The following is a 27,646-nucleotide window of genomic DNA, read 5'->3' on the forward strand; positions in this document are numbered from 1 at the left end:
TTTGCTGCATCACTCATTTTATTCATAACAAGCAAAACAAACTGTAGCCTAAAATAAAGCATAAAAATATGGACAAACAAACCACAAAGATAATAAAAGCTGTTACTTGGTTTATATAATTGAATCTGAGAAGGAAGAAAAGAAGACTCACAGTTCAAAAGTTTGAGGTTGGTAAGATTTTTTTCTTTTTCTTTTATGAAGTCTCTTATGCGAACCAAGGGTGTATTTGCTTTATCAAAAATATTCAATTTTTAAATGTCTGTTTTGGACTGGAATATAGTTTAAAATGTAATTTAAATATGGACAGTTGCCGAAGGCTCTCGCACTCTTCTTCCACCTGTGAATATTTTTTTTCATTACTACAGATGTTCCAAAACAACTGGCATATGTGATGAGTAGCTATTGACAACCACCTGGATAGTGAATCAAGTGGAGGTGTTTAATTCAATTCTGGTGTCTTAATCTTTGCACAGGAGATTCTACAAAGAGATACACGTGACACCAGTCACTAAAGTTAGCGTAAATTAACTAATTTATGAAAAACACACTTAATATTCGCAAAGAACTTCACAGTATGGAAATATAAAAGATTCTACATGGAAACATTAATGTGTTAATTCATAAGGGTAAAAGTTTACAGTATAAAACCCCCTCACATTTTAATATAATTTAAGGACTCTTTAAAACACAAAGTAAAATAATTAGCACACAAGTGCTTCTCCACATGGAAATCTGTTTTATTTTAGTAGTGGTTGAGTGTGAAGCCGTCCGAATAGGACATCTGTTGGAAAAGGCATATGTAATTGGAGAGCAAAAAGGAAGAAGAACCAAGACCGATCCTTCTGTCGCGCACAGTGATACATTTCACACAGGAAACGTCCCAAAAGGCTTCCCGCCAGAAGATACTAAGGCTCCTCTGCAAAACAGATTTTTGACACTGTTATGAGAAATACAACTGCTGTCATTGACAAAAAGTTATTAATACATTTTTTAGCAGGCAGTGTTCAGTTTTCGTTCCAAGCAAGAGTGGGAAAATAATGGATGTTGAGCAGCCTCTTACCTTCTTCTGGATCTTCCAGGTCTTCCGGATCTTCCGGGTCTTCCGTGTCTTGCTTATTTTCTGGATCTTCCGGATCTTCTGGATTTTTCAGATCTTCTGGAGCTTCTGAAGCTTCCGGAATTTCTGAATCTTCCGGATCTTCTGAAGCTTCCGGATCTTCTGAAGCTACCGGATTTTCTGGAGCTTCTGAAGCTTCCGGATCTTCTGGATTTTCTGGAGCTTCTGAAGCTTCCGGATCTTCTGGAGCTTCTGAAGCTTCCGGATCTTCTGGATTTTCTGGAGCTTCTGAAGCTTCCCGATCTTCTGGAGCTTCTGAAGCTTCTGAAGCTTCCCGATCTTCTGGATCTTCGGTGACCTCCTGCACCTCAGGGTCACTCTTAAATGCTAAAGCCTCCTCATGGGTGTAATATGTACCTTTCTGATGGGCCATGAAGCGGAGAACCATGGTTATAATTAGCAGTATTATCACAACAACTGCTATTACAGACACTCCTGGGTGAGGGAACAATCACAAGAAGACCAGAAACATATGAAATCAAGTTGATAATAGTCATGAAGTCCATAAAAAACAGCGTCCACTTTAGAAAGGGTGAGACATGAAGACCAGTTGTGACCCTGGACCACAAACCAGTCTTAAGCAGTGCTGGGGGTAACACATTACAAGTAATCAGATTACTTTTTTTCAAGTAACTAGTAAAGTAACGCATTACTTTTTAATTTAAAAATAAAATATCCGAGTTTTAAAAAAGTAAAGCCAGTTACTTTGTTTACCCATTTATTGACTGACAAGTCTTCTGTCCCCATATTGGGAGACATATGTACAGAGGCGTTGTGTGCGCTGTGTGAACATGTTGTAGTTCTAGACTAAATGTGAAATAAAAATTAAAAAAATAAATAAATTTAGTAGTCATCAAAATGAGTTAAAACGGTGAAATGCAAACTCAGCATATGACACAAACCTGCAATTCACGAGTTCACACTTACATATAATTAGCTGAAGTATTATAATGCATATTTGGCGTGCTGTCCGGGGAAGGGGCTCCGAGCTCGGGAATGGCCCGAACCTAGAGTACCCCCCCCCCGTATATGTAAAAGTGTAAAATGAACTCTAGTGGAGGAGATGGGGTGGAGGGGGGATGCTGATAAACCATCAATGGAGACATGTAGGCTAATTCAGCTGTATTTATACCCTAAGGTTGATTATCTTAAGTGGCTCCACCTGTGCTAATTAGGCTAAGTATCTGACGTGCTCCTCCCGAACCTTGTTATGAAACTGCATTAATTAAATATGTTAAATAACACAAATGTATCTAATCCCATTTTATCAACTAATGTCTTTGCTGCTGACCTTTGATGATTAAGTTCAACCATTCTAATATGCAAAAATGACTATAGATAGATAGTCAATTGTGATTAGTTGTTTTGGTATTGCTGAAGAGTGTTGAAGCTTCTTCCCCTGCGTTCTAATGCACAGACATGAATTTATCTTTCCTTCATCCCAAGGTGTATTCATTTCCCTTTTTAGTGTTAAAGTGCTTTAACATTTGCAATAAATAGAACTTATTATATCAGTCCCTCCAGAAAAACACGGATTTTTTTAATGATTGTTTGCGGGCAAAAATCCTTGATTTTGCGGCACGTTTTTTTAATAAATGCGATGGAATATGCGGGATATTTTTGCAATTTAATACGATGAAATTGCGTGAACTTGCAAAAACTGCGGTTTGATGAAAAAGAGAAAAAAAGGTAATTCCCCCAACACCTTTTTCTCACTAGGCTACTACCTTAATGTAAAGAGTAATTTCTTATTACTTCCTATGATAAGCAAGCATACTAAATCACAGAATATTTAAGTTGCAATCTCTTACTGCAACGTAAATTATTTTACATACTACTAATATAATTACAACTGTAAGTTTTTGGTACTGTTCTGTAACAAAAAAGTGCAATCTTACAACTGTAAAGTTGCATCAACTTCTGAATGAAACTACAACAGTGTTAGTAGCCTAGTGAGAAGGGGGTGTTGGCGGGAAAGTTCTCGCGATATAATTTGGCTCCACTGTTATGTAACAAATCGGGAAGCTGCTTCGCGCGTTGTTTTGCGCTTATTTTTGTTGGCAAATAAGAATGATTTGCGTGCTTTAAGTTTCAACCTGGTTTCACCGCAGGGTTTGCAGATGATGTTCACATCACGTAATTACGTCACTTCATAAGGTTCCCATGGCAATCGGGGGAAAATGGCGCTTTACTTGTGTGAAGTAAATGCAACAATTTTCAACTTTCTGCTAATATACAGTATATGTGAGTTTTTTGCAACGAAAATACAGGGTTGAGGGTACAGGGTTATGAAATCATGCTAGCCCCGCATATTTTGCTTTCTGAAATCGGCAATTTATGCGGCAAAAGAGCGGCGTATTTGAAAAAATGCGACCCCGCATAAATATGCGGCTTTTGGCTGATTAAGCATTAAATCTGATTAAGCATTAAATCGCATAATCGCGTTTTTCTGAAGGGACTGTTATATTAAAAGCAATCAAGACCTGCTCATATTTAAAAAGTAATGCAAAAGTAATGTAACGCATTACTTTACATAAAAAGTAACTAACCTAATTAGTTACATTTTTAGCGAGTAACATAATATTGTAATGCATTACTTTTAAAAGTTATTTCCCCCAACACTGGTCTTTTGTGTGTCAAATTTGAGTGTCAATTTTTCTAAACTGAGATTTATACATCATCTGAAAGCTGAATAAATGAACTTTTTGTGGTCCAGGGTAACAATTGGTTGATTGGGTGGTGGAAAGTTGGCTTGGCTGTGAGGCTGAATTTACTATAAAGCTAATTTGTGGACTAATTCATCCTCCATCAAGATGCTGGTGGCCTTGTAAAGAGTTGTAGATGAATAGATCATCTTTTGAATATGATTGCATTCTTACCCAGTATAATGGTGTCCACTGATTCAATACTGGAAGCCATACCTGAAACAAAACCACAGTTAACAACATTCAGTATATTTTTTTTTTGCCCACTGAACTGATGCAATGGTTTTTCTCCCTCTCCTTCCAGAAACCTGCTTTACATGAAAGTCTCACATGCTGCACTTGAAAACACTCCTAGTGTTGTATTCTTAATGGAGGGAGCACAGATCTTGGAGAAGAAGTGCCATGAAGAGGATAATTTGGGTGATGAAGACATTCCATGGAGTGGAGAGCAGCTGTTTGCATTCGGATTAAGATAGACGCCACCTTTCCTTATTGCAGGGCTTACCATAAGACACAAAACACACAAATGTGAACCCTCTAAAGGGATAGTTACCTAATACTAATTTATTCAGCCTCTTGTCGTTCAAAGGCCATATGACTTGTTTTCTTTGAAATAGTCTTTTTCATAATGTAGATAGGAGAAGTTCATACCACTTGCGCACTACATTGAAGGTCTTCTGAAGTCATATAATAGCTTTGTGAGAAAAACAAGATACAATTTCAGGTATTATTTGCTTGAAGTACACTGAAAAAATATAGGGTATAATTTACTTTGAAATAATTTTCACTCAGAAACTGCTAGTAAATTTAATGAATAATTGTAAAGAAATTGCAAGCACACATTAAACATAAAATGTTGATGTATACTGATGTAAAAAGAATATTTTATTATAAAACTTCAATAACATTAATTATATATATTTTATATTCTACCTTTTTGGTTTTATTTAAACATGGCACATCAGGGACACCAAAGGAACCAAAGACGTTTGATAACAAGATGCCAAACATGGTGCTGATTGGACTTAAACATCTTTTATTCATGCAAAACTACCATTGAGCTTGAGCTTGAGCTTGAGCTTGAAAATTTAATATTTGGGTGAACCAACCTCAATTGTTTCTTCTAGACAGCAATGAGACTGAATGGAAAACACATTGAAAAGTGCCATGATTTTGAGATTTTTTCTTTAGAATATCCATCTACTATAGAGTTCAAGAACAAATCTCAATAATGCCTATGCCCAGATACCGGTCAAAGATCTCAAAATTAACATTTCTCATCATATTCTTCTGCCACCAAATTATCCAAAGTAAGCCGTTAACATTAATTTTAGAGCTCTATATTCTTAAGATGCAGTCACATTTAAGGCCTGTTCACACCGATAATAACTAAGGGTACGTTTAAACAACAACAATATACTAAAACGGAAATGTTCTTCCTTTGAACGATTATTATTAGTTATTATTAGTTGACATTACTATTATTAGAACAATAATGGTCTTGTTATTATAAGTGCGCTCAGCTGTATTGTTGTCTGCCACTTTAAATGCTCAAGATCTTTAAAGTCGGATGGATTCTGATTGGTTGTCAATGTTTTTATCATTCATCAGATTCTAACTGTAGCCTACATCCCTGTGTTCCTGTGTCATTTTAGTTATAGTTGTGGTGTGGGCTTCACTATTCTCATGGTTTTAGAACAAACTTTATAGATATCATCCTTGCTGCGAAAGGGTCTTTACAATTGGCCCTTTGCTGGGATTTGATTGACAGGCAATCTGACCAATCATAACGCAGAATCTGCCATGTTGTCCGACAAACAAGAATACATAGATTAACGTCTGTGGACTTGAACTTGAAAAATGGTGTGTATTGACGTCTTTCCGCGTTTGAATTGAGATAACTTCTGATGTTCATTCATGTTTATTTTGCGCTATAACTATTAAAGGGAAAAAGATGATCGGTTTACGTGCCGCTTGAACTGAGGCAGAATTCCATGCAACTGTTACGGTGAAATACTTCCCAATTGCAGATTTGGTTACATTGGTTAATTTTCTGCTTTTGGAATGCATTACTACACTGGTGACAAAAGACAACATACCTTTAGTCTTGGCAACAAAGTTTTGCCAAAATTCTTCTAATTTGACTGCACTTTTACTCTACATACATAGACTATGGTCCTGTTTCTCATATTCTTTTGGCCCAAAGCAATTTTAGGAGAAACATAATCTGAGACAAGTTTCATGAATGAATGAACCACCAGTGAGATCTCAATGAAGCCTCCTGAGCAATGAAGGAGCAACCTTTGAGCAATTAAAGCCCTCGGCGGTGGTGTGTTGTTAAGTGTGATGGAGTCTCTGCGTGTCTGAATGCTTTTGCACAGCTCATTAATGCTTAATTACCTGCTACATTCAGGTGTTAGCCTATCATTACTGCTTCATTAATCAGAGCTTCAAATGCACTGCCCACTCAAAGCCATTAAACAACAAACGTCAAAAAGAGAGAGAAAGGGGCGGCTAGGAGAGGACATTATGGTAATAAAGCTCCTTAAATTGAAGAGGAGAGAGAGAGAGTGGCTCCGTTTCAAAATCTAGTGTGATAAAGTAGGAAGCATTTCTAGGCATCATAGACACTCCTGATGCCATCTACCTATCTATATATCTATCTATCTATTTAAATGATAATTTAATGTCATCATTTTGATAAAATAAAGAAAAAGTAAAATTAAATGGTACATTTTTGCTACAAAATCATTCTAGTGATACTCTTGGAATAATTTTAGACTGGAAATGCATCTGTTTTATATTATTTAGATGAAAGTATAAATACATATATATGTGTAAAATGATAATATTTTACTTCCATTCATAGTCACTTTTTAAATACTGAAGACGTGCCAAAAGTCACCTCACATCACTTCAAATCTCCAGCTGTCGTTGAAAACAAACAGCGTCTAGGAACTTAATAAAAAAAATAAAAATACTGCAAAAGAGCTTTAAAGGGCAGCTGCCTAAATATGCATTAGGCAAGCAGACACACTAGGTTTTGTGTATGTGTGTGTGTTTGAAAGAGGAAACTCTCAAGCTGATTAATTCTGTGAATAAAGAGCGCAAATGCAATTCTAAGTGAGATGTTTTTGCCCTCCGTCCACCTCTCTTCCTTCGTTTATCTGTGTATCCTTTCTCTGTACCCCCTCCCCCCTCGATTCCAAGCCTCATTAAAGCTCTCGTCAGCAGCTCTACATCTCATCAGTCACTGCCTCATTTACACACGTCCATCTGTTGGATGCGAGATCACACACACACACACACACTCTCTCTCTGTCTCACTGCAGAGATGCATTGCAGACTCTGTGATTTGTTCCTGTTCCTTTGGTGTTTACGTTCTGCTAAATGAGTTAAAACTCAGCTGTGTTCGGTTGGGCTGAATGTGAGCTGAATAAATTGCTAAAAAGGATTTCTTACCGACTGTGGGGTGCTCCGTGGTGGCTGTGGTGTTCCTGGCTGAAAAACACAAGAACACACACACAGTTAATTAATAGTCTAGTCATTTATATATGATACAAATTTATGATAAAATGTATATGATAAAAATTCTTAAATAACAAAAATGTAATAAAAAAAAATGCCAGAAAAAGTAACAGGGTTGCTAAATATTCCTATATTAATCTGTTTAATTCAACTGTATAATGTAATGAAATGTAATATAATATAATAAAGTAGATCATAATTCCTTTATTAAAATAAACATTTAATAACAATAATAATGTTATAAATTAATAATTCAACTCTCGCGCTCTATGGTAATATAACAGAATAACTTATTTATTAAAATAAAAATGTTACAAATTAGTTCTAAATTAATATTTACTCACTCTTTTTCTCTTATCTGTGATAATATCCTATAATAATTCATTTATTTTAAATAAAAATGTAATACAAATAAACATTTTAGACATAAGTCCTATATTAATATTTTTTATTCAACTCTCACTCTTTCTCTGTCTGTAATAAAAATATGATCTATAATAATAAAATTAATACATTTTATAGTAACACAATTTACTATTTTAAAATGTTTATTAATTCAACTGGTTTCCATGAAAAGAACTATAAGCGATATGTATATAATATAACATAACATAATATAATATAATTACAGCTTATTAAATAAAAAATTGAATAAAGAAATGTCCGAATAAATAACAGGGTTACAAATTATTCCTAACTTACTCTGTTTAAGAATAGAATAGAATAGAATGGAATGGAATAATACAAAAAGACCTAAATGAAAAATGTAGGAATTAGTTTCAAGTTAACTGATGTTTACAAACGTCTATTTTGTTAGCGCACACACACTCAAAAAAAAAAAAAAACAAAAAAAATCTCACATAAAAGCATCAAATCCATGCTGACTTTGAATCAAAGCAAGGCAAGGCTTTACATATGGAACATTTGTCATCCGAGTGTTGACTTAAGTTGTTTTGGGAGCCTTTCTTTGATGCGGACTGACAAACATGGCTTCTGTTGATCTTTCCATGTCCCCTACAGAGCCGGGGTCCCTCGCTCTGTCAGTCGCTCCATCACTCCAGCCCTGCCCCACATTCAGCCCGAGTTAAACAAACAAACAAACACCTGGAGCAGTTTCGCTCCCGGCTCACCTCTAGGGGCCCCCGCTTTCAAAGAGGTCCCTAATCTGTGGGCAATTTGTCAAAATAACATCTTTTGTTTGTCAGGCCCAAACAGCGCTTGTCTCTTTAAGACAGGCGTGCTGACAGACGGCTCGCTTGGGTCCTGATGAACGCTCTCTGATGGATTTTGCCAGATTAATGGAGCCGAGAGGTGGTTCTGTTTGGACGGCCGACAGACAGTTTTCTGATTGCAAAGCCTTTTGGTGGGAATGGACCGGCTTTCAAGTGTTTAACTAGGAGGAAAAACAAGCTCTCCCCTTTTTGTGACCCTCCTGTTCTATCCGAATTAAATTAGTATTTGGTTTTAATGCAAACATTTGCATTGAATCCTGCATTGGTAGGGTGGCCATATGTGCCGTTCATAGGGGAAACGTCGTGGCCAGGATTTTTATATTGCAATAAAACATCCAAAGTAGTTTGACCAATAAGATGCAGGTATTGTATATAATTGACCAATTGCAGCCAGTGAGATCAAGTTATGCAAAAAGCGTGTTGTTAGTGTTGGCGGTAACGCATTTTAATTAACATTTTTTCAAGTAACTAATACAGTAACGCATTAATTTTACAAGAAAATATCTGAGTTACTTTTTAAAATAAGTAACACGTCTACATTTATTCAAGACAGCTCTCCTGTCCCCATGTTGAGATAAATTAAGAGTGAGGTACAAGCACTTCCTTCAGCCTGAGGCTTACTAATTTCACTTTTGGTGTGTAAGGGCCTTTACAGTTGGCAAAAATATAATGTTTGGGCTTTTTGTTATTAAAAATAAATAAGGAAGTCCAGCTCAGGTGACAAAAAGTAGCACAGAAGTAACATAATACATTACTTTCCATAAATTGTAGCTAAGTAATGTGAATAGTTACTTTATTTATGGAGTAACGCAATAATTAATTTTAAAAGTAGCTTTCGCCGAAACTGCACGTCAACCTCACAAAAAATAAATAAAATAATAATAATAATAATTATAATTAGTAAATATATAAAAATAAATAAATACACAAATAAGAGAAACAATAGAAAACAAAAACAAAACAAAAAGTTAAGCAAAACATAACTGAATGGCAAAACTGAATACACACCAAAACATAAATAATAATAATAGTAATAAATTGTGTAATATATATATATAAAACTATATTAGAATATTTTTAAAAAATACAAAAAAATCAAGAGAAATAAAATAAACAAAACAGGCAAAAACTAAACAAAACAAAACAAAAACAAAAAACAAAGGTAAAGCAAAACAAAGCTAAACAAAAACAAAACAACCCAATGGCCTAAATGGAAATAAGGGATATATATATATATATATATATAATTATAATAATAATAAAATCTATATAAAACATTTAGCAATTGTCTTTCAATTAACATTAAATACATGCTAAACTATAATAATAAAAAAAATCTAAAAAATATCATATTTAAAAATGCATCAAACATAAACAAACAAAAACAATGTGAGCTTAAGCAAATTATTAAATAAAAAGCATAGAAGAGAATTCAAAAGCAAAGAAAACAAAAATAAACAACAGAATGGCCAGAATGGGAAGAAAGGACGACAAAGAAACCTAATTTAGGTACATCAAATTAACACGAAACAACTAACAAATCGAACTAGTTTTCAAGGTAGGTTAACTGTATGTTAAAATAGTTTAGCAAACATATTTTACAGGTCTAACAGCAAATAACATGGGTATGTTTGTCACATACAGAACATACTCTGTGCAGCCCAGTTTATGATGACTGAGAGATGATACTGACAAGCTAAAGACAAACTACATGTATTTCTGTCCTTACAATACATCCTTAATGAAAAACCCCATACATCCTTATAAACTTCTACAAACCCAGGCCTCCAGTGTGCATCGTATTGTTTTATCCTTGTGTTTCATTCCTAGGAAGTTAGATTTTTTCCCTCAAGTGCTGGGTTGGTTTTTAACGGCCCATCAATATCAAATGCCCCAACATTTACAGAATTTGAATCCTCTGCGCTGAAACTGGTTGTATTGGTTTTTTAAGGATTTGTTGTATTATTGATGTATTTTTTTCCCCCGTAAGTGGGGAAATGGCTCCAAAATGACTTTTAAGCCCTGCTGTCTTTCCATTTCGGGTGATTCCATTTCTTACATAAGAGTTGAAATGGAAAGATGAGAAAAACATATTTCTTATTCATAAAGTGAAGTAGGAATTGATAGATGTAAGAAATGCGAACGACAGTGGCTGTATAGCAAGTACGCATACACGGCCAAAGTTTCTGCCACTTAACAGAGGATGGCTAACATAAAAATATCACGTTCCGGGACCGCTGAGCCATATTCAATCCAAACCTGCTGGGAAAAACCAAAAAGAGAGCTTCTTTCCTCGTTAGTTTTTCTTGCTAAATGCACTATTTGGATATTACTAGCTAGTCATTTGAGGTGGCAAGAAAGTCATTTGTTTAGTTCTTTCTGAGGATAATTAGAACTAACAACCATGCTTAGATGTTTATACTGAAGTAAGGGGTTACAGTCATTGGTAGCTCCTAATAACGATAGTCGATGCTCAAGGTCTACTGAAAGTACAACGTTTTTAGTTTAAATTGTTTTTTATAAACGCAACAAGAAGACTGTGGGCTGCTTCTGCCGTGAGATCACCACTTCTCTGACTTTACTTAATGAGCTCAGGGCCACAGTGTGTTATGGGAAGCGGGTGATGTTAGCGGGAGGTTCCTGGCACACAGGTCGGGAACCGCTTGTTATTGGCATCAGTGGTAATGGAAGTAAACAATCAGCCATCAGGAGCACAGAGAGCATTTTAATGAATTTGTGTATAAGAGTGAGATTGTATATGTGTGTGCAGGCCGCGTTTAAAGGAACGATCTGGGTTCAGTACAAGTTTTACATCTGCGACAGTTACCACTAATCGCCTAACTGACAAAAACAAACAAGCGTTGCAATTGCAGTAATACATTAACAATAGATGTCGATCAATTAAGTAATTCCAGATAGTTCTGTTTTGTTGAAAAGTGCTAATTCAGGTACATTTTTTTCTACATGCTTCAATGTTTACCTTAAAATGTGACTTATAATAAACCTAAAAGATATTACTTAATAAAATAAAAACAAATTTTTTTATTTGAGCTTAAAAATGTTACGGGTCCTGATCAGGTTAACTGACCCACACAAATAAACATGATATTGACGTGCGGTGCAAATGAGTGCTAAAAACCTGATCAAGCAATACATTTAGTTATTTATTAATCAATTAATTGTAATTTTTTTTGTGGTCGCCCCTGTGCAAGATGCCGCCCTTGGCAGTTGCCCATGTTGCCCACACCTAAATCCACCAGTAGTCTAAAGCTCTTTTGCCATTATTTTAAAAAGCAGGTTTATATTTAAATGTTTATCTAAAAAAAATATTTAAAGAAATTTACAAAAAATTTAATTGGAATAATTATTCGTAATAAAAATAATAATACACTAAAATGTGTTATATGAGCTGTAAAGTAACATAAGCAAAAAAACAAACAAACAAAAAAACTAAAAAACATTAGAGTTCATCCTTGCAACAAGATACTTTTGCAGACAGGTTAACTTTGTTATAGTTATGCAATATAATTATGTATTATACAAAAGTTTGCAGATTTACATGGCAGGTCGTGACAGGATATGAAATATATTGGGCACAACTTTGCACAGACAATGCTAGTTAGCAATTTTAAAATAAAGTGTCAAGTTTACATAAGCAGCTTAAGCATTGTGGCTGTACATTCAAAATAGCATAGGGGAAATTCACTAAACTGTCACTCATCTTTAGCATGCAGGATTTAAGTACTAAAACCTCCAAACAATATAGCTTAGAGAAAGATGCTAGCTGCACTAAATCAGGAGTCGAGCACACGTTAGCCATTTTGAGGAGTTGATTCAAGTGAATTTAATCTGTACTTCAACATTTACTCGATACAGTTCCTCGCCCCATTACGCTATAAAACCCATTTTTGTTTGATTTCGGTAAACTGCGATACAAAACTCAAGACAGTCTAAATGATTTTTTATGGCAATACAGCCTAACTTGTATTAAACCCGGAACACTCTCCTAAATCACTGAATGAAAGTGGATTTACGTTGTAGCGAAAACAGCAGTTTATAAACGTTTACATTAGCATTAGCCTCTAAGTAATGGACCTGCATGTGGAAATTGGGGTCTTTACTGAAGTTGCAGATATAATTTCAAGTGTATTGATATGCAACTTCCTCTCTTACTCACACAGTGAGAGAGATGGTGAGAAAGAGACAGAGCCATAAGTTCATCCCCCGTGGAAGTCGTTTGTACACACTCTCCGTTCTCCTCATAAAACCATCACCTAATAGTCTCTCGCTCTCCCTCTCACACAAACACACGCAGGGAGATACACACTTTAGATAAATCAAAATGACAAGATGATTGGTTGGGGAAAAAAAGTTTAAAGAGGCTGTAATATTTTCCTCAGAGAGCTGAAAGTGACTTTTTCTTTCCACGCTATAGCGCACATACACAACAAAACAACTTAGCTAACATAGAGTACATACATTCTCACTATCGACCCGCTCTCTCAGAAAACATGCCATGAGGCACATTGAAGTGAAGATAGAAGTATCTTTCTGAGATGACTCAAAAGCGTATGCTAACATGTTTATTTAAGATTTCATAATATCAAAGAAAAAACTTAAAGAACACCAACATTCCCCAACACTTTACCAATCAGAAATAAGGTATTTATTTGATTGTTTAAAAAAACACAATTAAACATATTTTGGTATTGTACTTCCTACTTGTATTTTCTAAAAAAATGACAAAAAAGGTTGCCAGATTGCGTATAATTTCTGGGTAAACCCTCAAAGAGAGTTTATTCGGTAACACTGTAGTATATGGTCCAATTCACACTAATAACTAGTTGCTTATAAGCATGTCTATTATTAACATATTGGCTGTTTATTAGTGCTTATAAAGTACACATAATTAATGACATCCATAATCCTACCCAATACCCTAAACTTAACAACTACCTTATAAACTATTAATAAGCAGCAAATAAGGGAATAATTGAGGCAAAAAATAGTGAGAATTGGACCCTAAAATAAAGTGTGACCGTTTATTCTTTATTTTTTCCAGTTTAAGATATTGTATGAGCTCTTTAATCCTGTGAAGCAAAATAGTGGGAAGGGGGTCTTTCCATTTAAGCGGTATTAATCTTCTGGCAAGTAGTGTGCAGAAGGCCAACATTTTACAATCATAAAAACTTATGCGCCTGTTTTGTGCTGGAACACCAAATATAGCAATACAATGAGATGGGTTTTTTATAAATTTAATTTATGCATTTAGCAGACACTTTTATCCAAAGCGACTTACAGTGTGTTCAGGCTAACATTTTTTACCTAACATGTGTTCCCTGGGAATCGACCCCACAACCTTGCGCTTTTAACGCAATGCTCTACCACTTGAGCCACAGGGTTTATTGGAAAATCTATTATTTCTGAAAATGCAGGGTATCGTAACATGTTACTCATATTATTTTTTTATGTATATGTGACAAAGAAATTATAGTGGAAATTAAATAAAAATATCTAGAAATGTATAAAGAGAATTTATAAATTAAGTATAAATTAATTAATGAAACATTTATTACAAAATAATGTAGAAAAAATAATATTCGAATAACAAGTTTTGTACTACAGTGTCCTACTTGAAACAGAAACGCCCGCGCACTTCCAGCATATTTGTTGCCAAACGACTGCACAAACCTCACCATGCTGGGCTGGTTTATCTGCAGACCACAGCATGGGTTCAAACGCTATTATTGTAGTCCTCACAGGTGTGTACAGGAGGTGTACACACGCTTTAAATATGCAGTCGCACTGCAGGTCTCGACAGGAAATTGAGCGGGAATGGTATCTGGTTGGAATAACTGGCCAGGTGGTGAGCATGAAATTAACTTATTTTGAGATATTTAGGGATGGTTCGGGCTTCTAGAAACCATGGATGTTCTGACCAAGATTAGATCAAGACTAAAGTCATATTTGTCAACAACATTTTTGGAGAGGTGTTGCTTAATTGTTTACTTCAGTAACTTCTACAATTATCCGAAAGCACTGAGATACTAAGTCATGGGCTATTTTCAGTACAGCATACTACCATACTACTCTTTCTGCAGTATGTACTATGTAAGCTCTGCACAATATGATAATATGATATCCAGAATATTACAGCGAATTGTGCTCAACTTTGAATCCCACAATGCAATGCGTACAGCTCGCAATAGAAACCCATTTCCACAAAGAAATAAAAATGTAATTGTGACTTTCTTTTATCTTACAATTCAGAACCCCACCTCACAATTTCTGAGAAATAAACGTATACTGTAGATACAAACGTGCAATTCTGAGTTTTTTTTTTCACAGCATTGCAAGTTTATATCTTCCAATTCCGAATTCCCATCTTAAGATACATTCCAATTTATATAAAAAGTAGATCAACAAATTAACAATAACAATTTTTGCATGTTAAAAACTCCCAATTCAGATTTTACTCAGCATGAACTTGGCATGTTTCATAAATATCTGCAAACATATGGTATTTTTTTATGTTTCAGTACAGTCAAAGAATTACATACAGCATCTTTAAGTGCTATTCCCCGTGACTCTTATTTTGGTTGCACAGTGCACACACACACACACGCACACACACACACACGCCACAGAATCAGTCACTTAAAAAGGCCGTTTGCACCAGTGACATCACCAGAACACAACTGTTCACTTAGGTGAGTGGGAAGCTCTGCTGTGTGCCAAAACGCTTTCTCCAGTGCAGGAAATGTCTTCAGAATGTCATACTTCACGACGACTCCTGCCTAGACTTCAGCTGCTGTCACATATAACAATATAATATTCCTGTCTATGTCGACACTGTCAACAGTTGAGCTAAAAGACGCACTGTGGATCAGTAGCTCACAAAAAAACCCATCACAAAACTGCAGAGCTTGGATTCAATCAACAGAGCTGCAGCATTTAGCAAACATTATTCAGAAGGTTTGAAAACACTGCCTGCCTAAAATCAAACTTTATTTTATTATTATTATTATTTTTTAAAGTTCAGACTGCTGCGGGTGCTTTAATTGTTGTGGCTGGTTGCCAGGGTGCTGCTTTGCAGTTGCTAGGGTGTTTTGAATGGTTTTAGTAAATTGGTATATGGTTACTAGAGTGTTTTTTAGTGTATTCCAATGTGATTGCTAGAGTTTTCTGAATGGAATTAGCACATATGTAGTGTGGTTGGAGTGATTTCGCGCATACACAGTTGCTAATGTGTTCAGTGTGTTCTTACTATGTTTACAACATTGATGCAACACGTTTTAAGTTATTTCAGTGCATAGTTATGCAGTTATTACTGTGTTCAAAGTTAAATTAGCACATTGTGGTATGGTTTATAGTGTATTCTGATTTTTTTTACCACAATGCTATGTAATCGGTAGCATTTTCTGAGTATATTTAAAGGACAAATGTGGTTGTAAAGGTGTTTTGAGTGGTTTAAGCACATTAGCTGACTCCTCCGTGGTTGCCAATAGTAATTTCTCACATGAATCATGTTCGTTATGTACACTGTGAGGACTATTGACCGAAGCCTTACTGACAGTTCCTTCTGAATATAGTCCCCTAGCATCAAGACGTTTGAGCCGTCTGAGTGTCACGAGCACAATGTGTCATATTGGCGAGATCTAATTTAACACAAAGAGCTGTGGCGGGAATCCATGTTTTGAGGTTCCCGACTGTTCGCTCTAGCTAGTGCTAACAGTGACTGCTCTGCTCTGTTTTGACATGTTTAAACGGGAAATGACAATTAGAGAGAGCCGGTGAACGTTCTCAGTGTAATGAGCTCGATATGAGACGGCAAGAGTGCAGACAGATTTCAGCGTTTATTCTGAACAGTATCCCATTGCACCTGGCAAGAATCACTGAAAAAGTAATGTCTGTGATTTCTCAAAGATATGAACCCAAAACTACCACAATCATGGTTCTTGTTACTGCCCGATTTCTCTTTAAAAGATAAGTACAGTACACTTTTAATTAAGCATATGAGCTCATCGTATGAGGCATGGCCTGATTTAGATGCATTCTCTTTCTTCTTGCAGTTTATTCATTTATCTGAGCCATCACTTTCTCAGCTGTCACTGTGGCACACCGAGGCGGTCTCATTGACTCTCCGAGGGCCTCATACAGTAGAGACCTTGAAATCTACAGCTGGTCTTTTTGGTGCACAGAGTTTGGACGGGCTTTTACACACACTGGCGGTACTTCTGGGCCACCGAGCGCCACATATCTGACAGATGCTCTCCTTTTTCTCCTTAACTCTGGCACAATGTGAAAGAAAGAGACAGAATGACTCACTCAGGCTTTTTTTTTAAGTGGGTTTACTGTACACCGGCCCAAATTATGACAATTATTTCTCAAGCAGTTCAATTAATAATGAGACACAATGGGTACATACTCAAATAAGCAGATGAGACAGAAAAGGGGTTGGCTAACCTGCTTTAACACCTTAAAGTGACCTTGAAATGAAATTGTAAAAAGTGACCCTGAACTTGCAGCCATTAATTGAATGAAATGACTCAAAGCGACCACCTTAAAATAATAACGTGACTACCCTAAACAACTCAAAATGGCTTTATCAAATGTTTCAAAATGACTCCATTTCAATGGCTCAAGGTGACTTTATGACTTTTACAGCAGCCAGCCACCAGGGGGCGATCAAAGAGCCGGCAACTTCACTTTTCAGAACGTGTGAGGCACACCCGGTCTGGCCGCATTGAAAGATTCAAATCGTCCTCCCTGAATGCCTCAAAACGACAGCCGATCATTTTGAATCAAAACAACCACCTGAAATGATTCAAAGCAAACATTTAATGGACTTAAAAGACTATGTTAAATTACTCACAATAACCACTTTAAATATTTTAAGTCAGGTAAAATGATTCAAATCATCTCCAAATTAACTTATTCAAAGCAATCACCTAAAAGATTCAAAGGGAAGATAGAAGATCTTAGAACTCGAGGGGGATTCAAAACAAACTGTTCCTTTAAGACCACAATTAAAAGTCCCTCATGAAATCAAAATAAAAGTTTTTTGAGTGTTAGTATCATTATGTTAGTCTTAAGACAACTATCTTTAAACACATTTTCAAATTAATGTTATCTGAAATTATTGTCTGGATCATAGGATCAGTAGGATCTTGTAATAAAGTAGCGGTGGTAGCAGATAGATTTTAAGGATCATTTCTGGTTAAAAAGTTGTAATCTAATCCAGTTTACATGACTATATTAATAAAGGTGACGACATATTTTAAAAAGGGGGTGAGCCTGCTAGAAATGTAGTAAGGACATCATTAAAACTTATGAAACTGCAATTATACGTTTTAAGAGCAAAGAAAACAAAAAATAATGTCTTGAATCTTCTCCTCCCTGTCACTGTCCGACCCCGTTCACAAAAGTACCATGCCGCATGCTTGTGCATTCCTCTATGGAACTGTTCCTTTAATGAGAGAGCTCTTCTTCTATGATAAATCGCAGAATGACTCAGAGAGTCTACGCCTGCATGTTCCACCTGTCAAAGCCCTTCCAGCCTGGCACGAAACACGGAGACGTCTCACCAGGAGGCACAGCACTTCTCCAGACACCTGCCCTGACAGAGCGGACACACCAGCTCCAGCTTTCATTACCGAGCTCGCACGCGCAAATGTAGACGCCGATCAAACGCATGATTGCGTCGGAGATGTCAGATGTGTTCGTCAGCACTGACGGGCATTACAAGCTTCGACTTCAGTAGGGTGCTATTGTAGTGGAAGAGAGAGAGACGGAGAAAGGGTAACAGGGCAGAGAAGGTTTCAGGTGGGTTATTTGGGTATTTTACGGTATTACAGCATTACTTTTGGCTGCCTTTGACAGATGATTCCTGTCAGATGTAACTGAAAAATTCTCTCATACTGAAGCTAAGCATGTCAGACTGTCTTATTCTGTCAAACAAGAGCTATGTCTCTATCAAAACTACAAGCTATAGTTGCTCTCATTTTATGAAATGTAAGTTTCATGAAAAAAGGGGAAAAAAAAGTTAACTTTCATAACAGGCTTCATATTATCTTGAAAGAAGGAAAGAGAGAGAGAGAGATAGAGAAAAAAAGAAAAAATGGATAAAAGATAATGAAAGAAAACCCTTTAGTAAATAAAAATATAAACATGTATTTAAATACATTTTAAATAATCTAATATATACAATTAATAATTTCTAATTAAAAAATAAAATAAAAAAGTATAATAAAATAATATAATTAAAATATGTTATGTGTAATTATTCTATTATATTCAATAATTTATAAATATAAATAATGTTGAATACATAATATATTAAATTATGCAAAAAATAATGAAAGAAAAACATTGAATGAAATTGCTACACAAACACAACATTAGAATACAATTGTGCATTTACATTTTTTTTATAAAATCCCTCCTAAAATGTGAATACAATTTACTACTATTACTAATTGATTATTAAAATGATTTTATACATTTTATATTTAAACCCATATATGTAAATATGAAGTAATATAATTGATATTAGAATTCAGTGATACAATTGTACATGTATATTTTATTGAAATCATATATTATGTATACACACATTATTATTATTATTATTGTTATTATTATTATTATTATTATTATTATTATTATGTATTTCATTCATTTATTCATGTCTTTCTAGTTATTTTGTTTTTAAAAATAAATATATTCTAAAAACAAACAAACAAACAAAAAACAGGAAAGACATGAATAAATGAATGAAATACATAATAATAATAATAATAATAATAATAATAATAATAATAATAATAATAACCAACATGGTCCTTGGCTTGTTTTATCAAAACATATTTATGAATTTGTCAACAGATTATAACAAAACGTGCTCTTGAAGTGCATATATTGTTGCTTACATTTACATTTATTGTTTGTGTCTATTTTGCACCAAATGAAAATATCCACTCTGACCACCTAAATTTTACATATCTACTCTGTATTTATATGTAAAATAAAAAACCTATTTAAACTTGTTTCAGTGAGGGGCCGAGAGCGTGAACACTACATAAAATTACCTTCCTGCAAAACTACTTTTCTACTGCAGATAAAACAAAACAGAAATCTTTACGCCTGATAAGAAAGCGTGTCATCAATTTTCACTCAACACATCCGCTATAGGGAAGAAAAAAAAAATTCTGAAAGAATAGGAAGATAAAATGTATGATGTTTTCCAGAAGCCGTGCTTTGACAGCTTTCTCAGAAACTTTAGAATAATAAATGAAAGGAGAAGAATTTTTTTTGTTTTGTTCTGACAAATAAACATATTGCATAGAAAATAAAATAAAATAAAAAAACATACTTGCATGCAGGAAAATACCACAGACACAAAATATGACATAATATTCAAATTATATTTTATTATCATAGTATTATTATTATTATTATTATTATTATTATTATTATTTATGTAAGACTAAATTATATAAAATCTTATTTTGAATCATATTATTACATTTCTTAAAATGCATTTGAAAAGGTCATTAGGTCATGAAAGGTGTGTATGTGCTTACAAAATAATTCAAAATATTATTTTGCTGGAGGCATTTCAACAATATGTAGTCATTTTAGTGCCGTTATATCTTAAAAATAACAAAAGACTTGTTCTTTTACAAGAGCAGAACACATTTAAAATATTTTGTTAAATAAATATACCAATATTATTATGTAAAATCACATGAAAGCACTAAATATGGAAAAATAAATAAATAAAATATTCCCAGCGAATAAATTGGAAGCAAAAGGTGAAGAAAGGTTTTGTTTCCTGTGTGAGAACATTTCAATTCATTTGATAGTAAAGCTGCAGTTGGACCAAACCACACTTGTAATTGCACATTCCATATTTAGCTGATAAGACAAAGAGATTGAAGTAGGGTTTTTTTGTATATTTTCAGTAAGGAATTTCTTATGCAGGAGATTTAATGTACACCATGTCTTTAAAACAAGGATAAAATAAATAATTAAATGCATGCTTCTAAAGAAAAAGCATGTGGACCCATTTTAAAAAAATAAATAAATATGATTAAATGTGTTGCAAAAGAGTTTTAATTTTTATTTAATTTTTTAAGATCCACCAGAGCTTTAGCCCTGCTGCTTGAAGATGTACAGCACAGTCGAGCTGAAAATTACTCCAAACACTCCTGTCTACTCGCATCCCAGAATGCAATGGAAATATGCCACTGTCTGTTTCCCCTACTGTCCTTGCTCAATGACCGAGGAAGACAAGAGGACAGTGGGATTCTGGGTAAAGACTCTGAAACCCGTTCTTGTAGGCACAACAGTGACGGAAGGGAAATTAATACACATACTCATTCCAAACATCTGAGACCTTATTAAAAACACTTTTTTCTTAATCATTCCTTGACTTCTTTTGTGTTTTTTGACTCAGAAGTCAATTTTTTGAATTGCCGTTTAGTCAGTGACTCATTCAGTCACTTATAAGATTTGTTAAATAAAAAAAAAAAGTCACTTGTATGTTCACTTAAAATAATTATTCACTTATTAAAATAAATAAATAAGTAAAATTGTTTACAAGCTAACAATACCATGCTGTATTTATGTTGACAGTAATACTGTATGTAATATATATATATATATATATATATATATATATATATATATATATATATATATATATATATATATATATATATATTTGTTTGTTTGTATTTAGCATATATGTAAATATAAGAAAAGTTTATTAAATTAGACACGTTCAAACAGAAGTGTTTATTCTTGTGGTCTCAGACTCATGGACAGTAAGACACGTAGCAGGGAGGACGCTGCTATCAGGCCTGCAAGACACATTGTGTGCGTCCTCCAGCTCAGCGTCCATGACTCCCTGAGAGCTCACGATAAACCACCACTCCCACTTAATCTGACGCACACAGTGTGTGTGTATCAGAGAGAGAGAGACCGTAGCACACACTCTTACAATTCAGTCCCGTTTGCTCTAGAAGCATGTTTGAGTGTACACTGTACATGACACTTTAGGTTATTTCCGAGCTCCTAGGCTATTATTGTTCCTGCGGCAATGTGAACACACATGCCGATTATTTTCTGCGTGTATGACAACAGAAAAATAGCGACTTGATACATACTTCCTGTCCCTATCCTATCTCCTTTTCACGCAGGATCAAATGTTTCCACTGCTCTTGCTCTAAGTGTGAAGAAAGTGCCAACAGGAGAGGATATCTCACCCCGCACCCGAGTTTTTAACTTTTTTTTATTTTTATCGAGGACCGTGCTAAAGTGAATGCTCATGTCGTCTAATGCCTCCGGCCTTCTTTTAGCGAATGTGTGAAATGCTTTGCTGTGTTCGTAACCCTACCTCAGGCTGTGTCATTCCAAGTTCAAGCAAGTAGTGGAAATGTTAAACTCCTAACGTTTTTTTCCTGTCGTGTCCTCAGTGGAAACATTTGCAGATTTATCGACATATTGGTCCAATGAAAAAGTAAGTTCTCAACCTAGGTTATGGCTTTCAGTCTGGTTTTCAGAACATGATTAACCCTTACCAACTTGACCAAACGCTGCCTAGCAGGTCAACCAAGAAGGTTTAAGGTCCTCCAAGTCCTTTGCTATCTTGAAGTGTAAGGTCAAAAGCCAACGTAAGTTCTCAAGAAAATTTTTCACTGGAAAACAAATATATATATATATATATATATATATATATATATATATATATATATATATATATATATTAGCAAAATGTGGCCACATTTCAATAGAAGTCAAAGGAGAAAGGTGCTTTTTTTTGTAGTAGATTGCTAACTAGAGCATGCTAATCGGCTAAACAGCGACCCTTTGAAATCCACCACCTTGTAGTGCACTTGATTAACCTTCTAGAACACCTTAGACCAGTAAATACCAACAAATGCCATTAAAGTCAAAGCAATGTGATCTTCTTGTGTGTAAAACAGAACATTCAATGAACAAAGAAACTTTTTGGAACATAACAATGGTCTTAATATTACACGCCATTAGTAACAGTCACTAATTTGTGAATAATAATTTATTTAAGTCTAATCTTTTCAGTGAATCAGGTTCTGGTCTGAAAGATGCATTAACCCAATGAAGTGATTGATTCACTCACAAACAAACTAGAATGAATGACTAGTTCACATAAATAATAATACAATTCACAAAACTGGTCTGAATGATTCATTTTTGACTGACACATTGGACTTCACAATGATAAATGATCTGAATGATTCATTTATCAAACGGAATGATTAATTTACTCTTAATTTGGACCGAATTACCTGTTCACAAAAATGATACAACAAGTCTAAATGATTCACTCGCCAAACAAACTGGTTGACTCACTCACAAATTGAACTGAATGACTTACAGAAATGATAGAATGATGGACATAATTGATTCACCAAATGAAATGATCAATTCACTCACAAATTAGAAAGAATGACTTGTTTATCAAACAACTGAACAATTCGTTCATCAAATGAACTGACTAATACTGTACACTAACGAACTGTTTTGAACAATTCACAAATCGGACTGAATTGGTCTGAATGGGTCTCGAGTTGATAACCCACTGAATCACTTCACCTTTTACCAGTGAATTCACATTGTGTAAATGATTTTGATGATTTTATAGAGCCAATATCCACTCGCATGTAATCTGAACCCATATCAGCAAGGATGCTTCTCTCATATCGCGTCTCCATGGAGATGGCAACCATGGAAACCCTGACATGCCCCATTGACTGCAATCCCACAATTCCCTGTCCACTCGGTATGTACTTTAAAAGCTTTCATCTGGAGGGCTTCTTAATTCAGGTGACTTCAAAAGTGCAATCGATTTGGCATGCGGGGAAATGACGGGGATGCCCTGCAGATCTGAAGAGGCACAATAACAATAAATCTCAAATCCATTTTAACCTCAGCCTGGAGATGAAACACAGTTCGTTATGAATTCCAAATAATGAGAAGTATCATTACATGACATCTCAGGGCAGGACAGACAAGAGAAAGATCCTGAAAGCTTTCTAGCCGTTAAAACGTGGACATGAGGTAATTTTCTCCTTTAACAGAAAATATTTACAGTAAAAGGTGCAAGTTTCCATTTAGTATGGATTGTCAACATTTCAAACAATCCATTTTATGACTTAGTTGTGGACTAATTGATTTGTTCGAATCTGTTCAAATGAATGTCTGACAGTTTGAATCGGTGCAGTTGGTTCTTGAGTCGACAACTCACTAATTCAATGAAATTTTGTGTTTTTATTTGCAAGACATAACTAAATCTTCCAACATACAGTTCATCTCATTCTTTACACACAAGAATGCAGGCATTTTGAAAGAGTGAAAACAAATGACTTCTTTAAAAGCTAATCCTAAAAACATTGATGGTTTACCAAAGATTAAAAAATAATGGGATATAATAATTATCAGTTTGGATTTTTTCTCCGGGACAATGAACGAACAGCAATAAATTCACCTATAAATGACAAAACAATCACTGCCTGAATAGTGCCTTAAGGTTTTTAGCTTGTTCAACGCCACAAAGTCACATGACTAACTACATGTGACTACAACTTTACTGGACAACATTTTTCCCTTGAATTAATTACTAGCTGTCAAAACACTTGAGTTTATCATGAAAATGCCATGAAAACTTTATTTTACAAAAGCACCATGCAAACTATATTTTACAAAAGCACCACAGAGAAACAATTATGGGCCAAATGGGGTTTTAGTGGTCCTTTTTGTGAGCACACAATAACTGTTATACAATGCTCTCCAACTCTCTTGGTAAGTTGCAGACTGTATGGCAGCCCAATAATCTCGAGCTTTCAAAACATTGCTCGCTCTACGCTGGCCCGCGTGGTACAGTGATGTGCAATTTGTTTAGCGAGATGCACTCTATAACGGCTAAAGGGAGGAACGCAACTGGAAGAAAAGCCTTTTATTGCTCCAACATGGAGATCTTTCAGACAACAGCAAAATATACAGGCACTCCACTTTCCTGCCAGTCAGAGCGCAAGCCAAAGTCCTTCTAAAGCATTGGCTGAATATGTGGTGTTTGCATGAATAGCATGTGGACCGGTATTGAATCAGAATCTTTGCTGTTTATGATGACATAAAGACATTAAAGGCTGTGGAGAAATGCAATATATTGATATACTGCACAGCCATAACCTGTCAGATATACATATATTAACAGAATGTTACTGAATGTTTATCCATGATACAAAAGTAGATCTGTTTCATGATCCTGCCTGCTATATCCACACACAAGGAGTCTAAAGAATCAACACACTTTCCTGAGTAACTGAAATGTGTGTTGGCAGTCTGTGTACACAACCACCCTATAATAATACAAATCCACCCAGTGTTTTTTTTTTCTAAATCTACTAAAATCTTTACCCCTTTCTCAATTCGAGCTGATCTCAGATTACTGTGTGATGTCATAAAACAGGCCCCTCCCATGGTAGTTTGATTGACAGTAGGGTTTTAGCACAGACTGGACTGGCGTCTTACCTAAGATCCGCCCTGAGTGAGCTGTCATCAGTACGCTATTGTTTCACCACCGGAGTAGATGTAGACAAGAATGTTTAAGCAAATCATTTGTTATCCAGCTTCATACCGAATAAGTGAGTCTAAGGTTTTTTAACGAATCGTTGCAAATCACCTTTCATAATAATGTGCTAATTAGCAAGTTTCACTATGAATGCAGCTAAAGTAAACGGTCCCTCAGAGAGCAGCTTGGAAGAGAAGGGCGGGGTCAGCAGAGCTCATTAACATTTAAAGGAAAATGCTGAACAATGGCTTACTCTGAAAAGAGCTGTTTTTGACGGTAAAAAAGACGTTTTCTCTACGATTGAAAAATTGTAAACAAACTATGTTAAAGAATTTTCATTAAGACCCATATCAACACCCGATTACCCCTTTAACATAAAGAGTGACAGCATGTATAAACTGCCCCATGGTTATTCAGAATAATGAGAAACAGACTTACGGGTGTCAATGGGTAAATTCCTTGTTACGGCCTGTTGAGCTGGATAAGGTTTGATCTGGAAGTGTCTCAGGACGGTACTGGTCTCCATGACTGACTTGTAGGTATGTAGTCTGACTGTAAAAGCTCCTGTATTTGTCAAGAAACATTGGGATATCAGACTTTTAAATACAAATTCATATTAGATTGTATTTGCTTCTGTACTGGTTCATCTACTCAAAAACGGCTGCATGAGACTCTCGGCTCGCTCTGACACATCAGTTGCGATCAGAAAGTGCAGACAGTCTTATATCACATTATATCAGACTTCGAAGCTGTTGGCTGTGCTACAGAATCTCCAAGCCAGATCTGGCGGCTGATTGGCTGCTGCTGCACACATATACGTAAATGAATCATTGGATGAAACATGGACTACCACTCAAAGTTATCAGTTGAGAACACATTCATCTGTTCACTGAGCAGGATGCACGATCTTGTGGTTCACATACACGTAGGAATTTTAATTTTGAGTCTATATTAGGCCTATATTAAGTTAAAAGGTTTTCACATTTTAACATACAGATTGTGAGATTGTGAGATATGCCGATATATATATTTTTAATATATAATTTATAATTATATAATTATAAATATATTTTTTTTCTCAATTATTGTCTGCGTAATGTCAATCTTGTGCTTCTGTTGCAACACGTTGTGGCAAAACATTTGAATTTGTTCAGTACTCTAAAATATTCATTGGAAATCTAGTTTATTTAAAAAAATAACAAAATCTATATTTGTGTGTAATGTCCTTCTTGTGCTTCTATTGTGACAAGTTATGTGGAAAACAACAACAACAACAACAACAAGAAACTCCACTAGAGATTCACTAATTTAATAAATAATAATACAAAAAATTTAATTAAAATAGCAATAAAAGTCAAGGTCTAATAAAAATACTATTTATGCAAATTTGCTTGTTAGCTTAGCAACAAACTAAAACCAAACTCTACTGGATTCAGCTGTGAGCATGCGTTGCAATGAAATCAATTTGAGTGAAATGCTAATTACATGCTTCTAATGTGTGAAAATGATCAATAAATAATAAACAATTTACTGTTTTACTCTATTTTAGTTTGCAGCATTGTAAACATTTTGTGCTAGACAAAAGATAAAAATTCTGACTAGAAATGCACTTACAGTATACTCTAAATTGAAGAAACCAGCAGTCTAATTAAAAAAGGACTTATATATACAATTGCTATGTCATTTTCAAGCTATTCATTTTTAAACTTCCGCTTCAGCAAACTTCTTAACATCAGCATAAAGAGGAAATGCGTGCACTAGGCAGCTAATTAAGGTGTTGTGGATTATTTCAAAATTTTCCCGGGAAAAGCCAGAAATGTCACTGAAGACCAGGCGCCTGTGATGAGTCTTATTTGTCATATTTGAAAGCTTTCTTTGACAGAATGAGACCGGCTATTAGTTACAATGCAGGTGCTGCCTGCAGCGTGGATCTAATGTGCTCAACTTCTGTCCCAGTGAAAGGGCAGCGTGTCCTCACGAAGCAACGCAAGGGTCTCACGACAGCAAAAACTGAACAAAGTGAGTGAATGACAGAGCTGAAACTTACCAGGCCAACGGCAGCAGGTCGCCTCGCTTGGTTTGCCTAGATGACGTCCACCGACTGGTGCTCTGTGGCAGATATCTTGACTTTGACGTATGGCTACAGGGCCATGGCTGTCTATCTGGATGGCTCAATCTCTCTGGCGTTTTTCACATACGAAATGTTTGCTAACTGAATGCGTAGCCCCACCCTTTGAATTCAAATAAGCTGCAGATATGAAGAGGGGCTCCAGAAAGAAAGACCCACACCCATAAACACATGTGTTTGGAGGAAGTTGGCTGTGGAGGAACTGGTGAAGTCAGCACGCAGATGTTAGGGCCTTGATATTGTTTCTGCAAGTAACTTGAAATCTAAATATCCCCAGTTACTTTTCAAATGCATTTCTGGTCTTGCTTTGCACTTTTCTTT

At 35.3% G+C, this 27,646-nt stretch overlaps 1 protein-coding gene across 1 annotated transcript; it reads right to left on the bottom strand.

The window, feature by feature from the left end:
• LOC127942726 (opioid growth factor receptor-like) lies at positions 1–27,428 on the bottom strand. The gene is made up of 6 exons (XM_052538649.1): positions 27,245–27,428; positions 25,636–25,761; positions 7,285–7,323; positions 3,997–4,038; positions 1,061–1,552; positions 1–916 (listed from the first exon to the last, which is right to left on the bottom strand). Exons 2-6 carry the CDS (start codon positions 25,721–25,723, stop codon positions 906–908), a joined length of 672 nt encoding a protein of 223 aa, XP_052394609.1. The 5' UTR covers positions 25,724–25,761; positions 27,245–27,428; the 3' UTR covers positions 1–905.
• Between the last annotated feature and the right edge of the window lie 218 nt (positions 27,429–27,646).

The sequence above is a fragment of the Carassius gibelio genome, chromosome A22, assembly GCF_023724105.1.
Source record: "Carassius gibelio isolate Cgi1373 ecotype wild population from Czech Republic chromosome A22, carGib1.2-hapl.c, whole genome shotgun sequence".
Classification (NCBI taxonomy): domain Eukaryota; kingdom Metazoa; phylum Chordata; class Actinopteri; order Cypriniformes; family Cyprinidae; genus Carassius; species Carassius gibelio.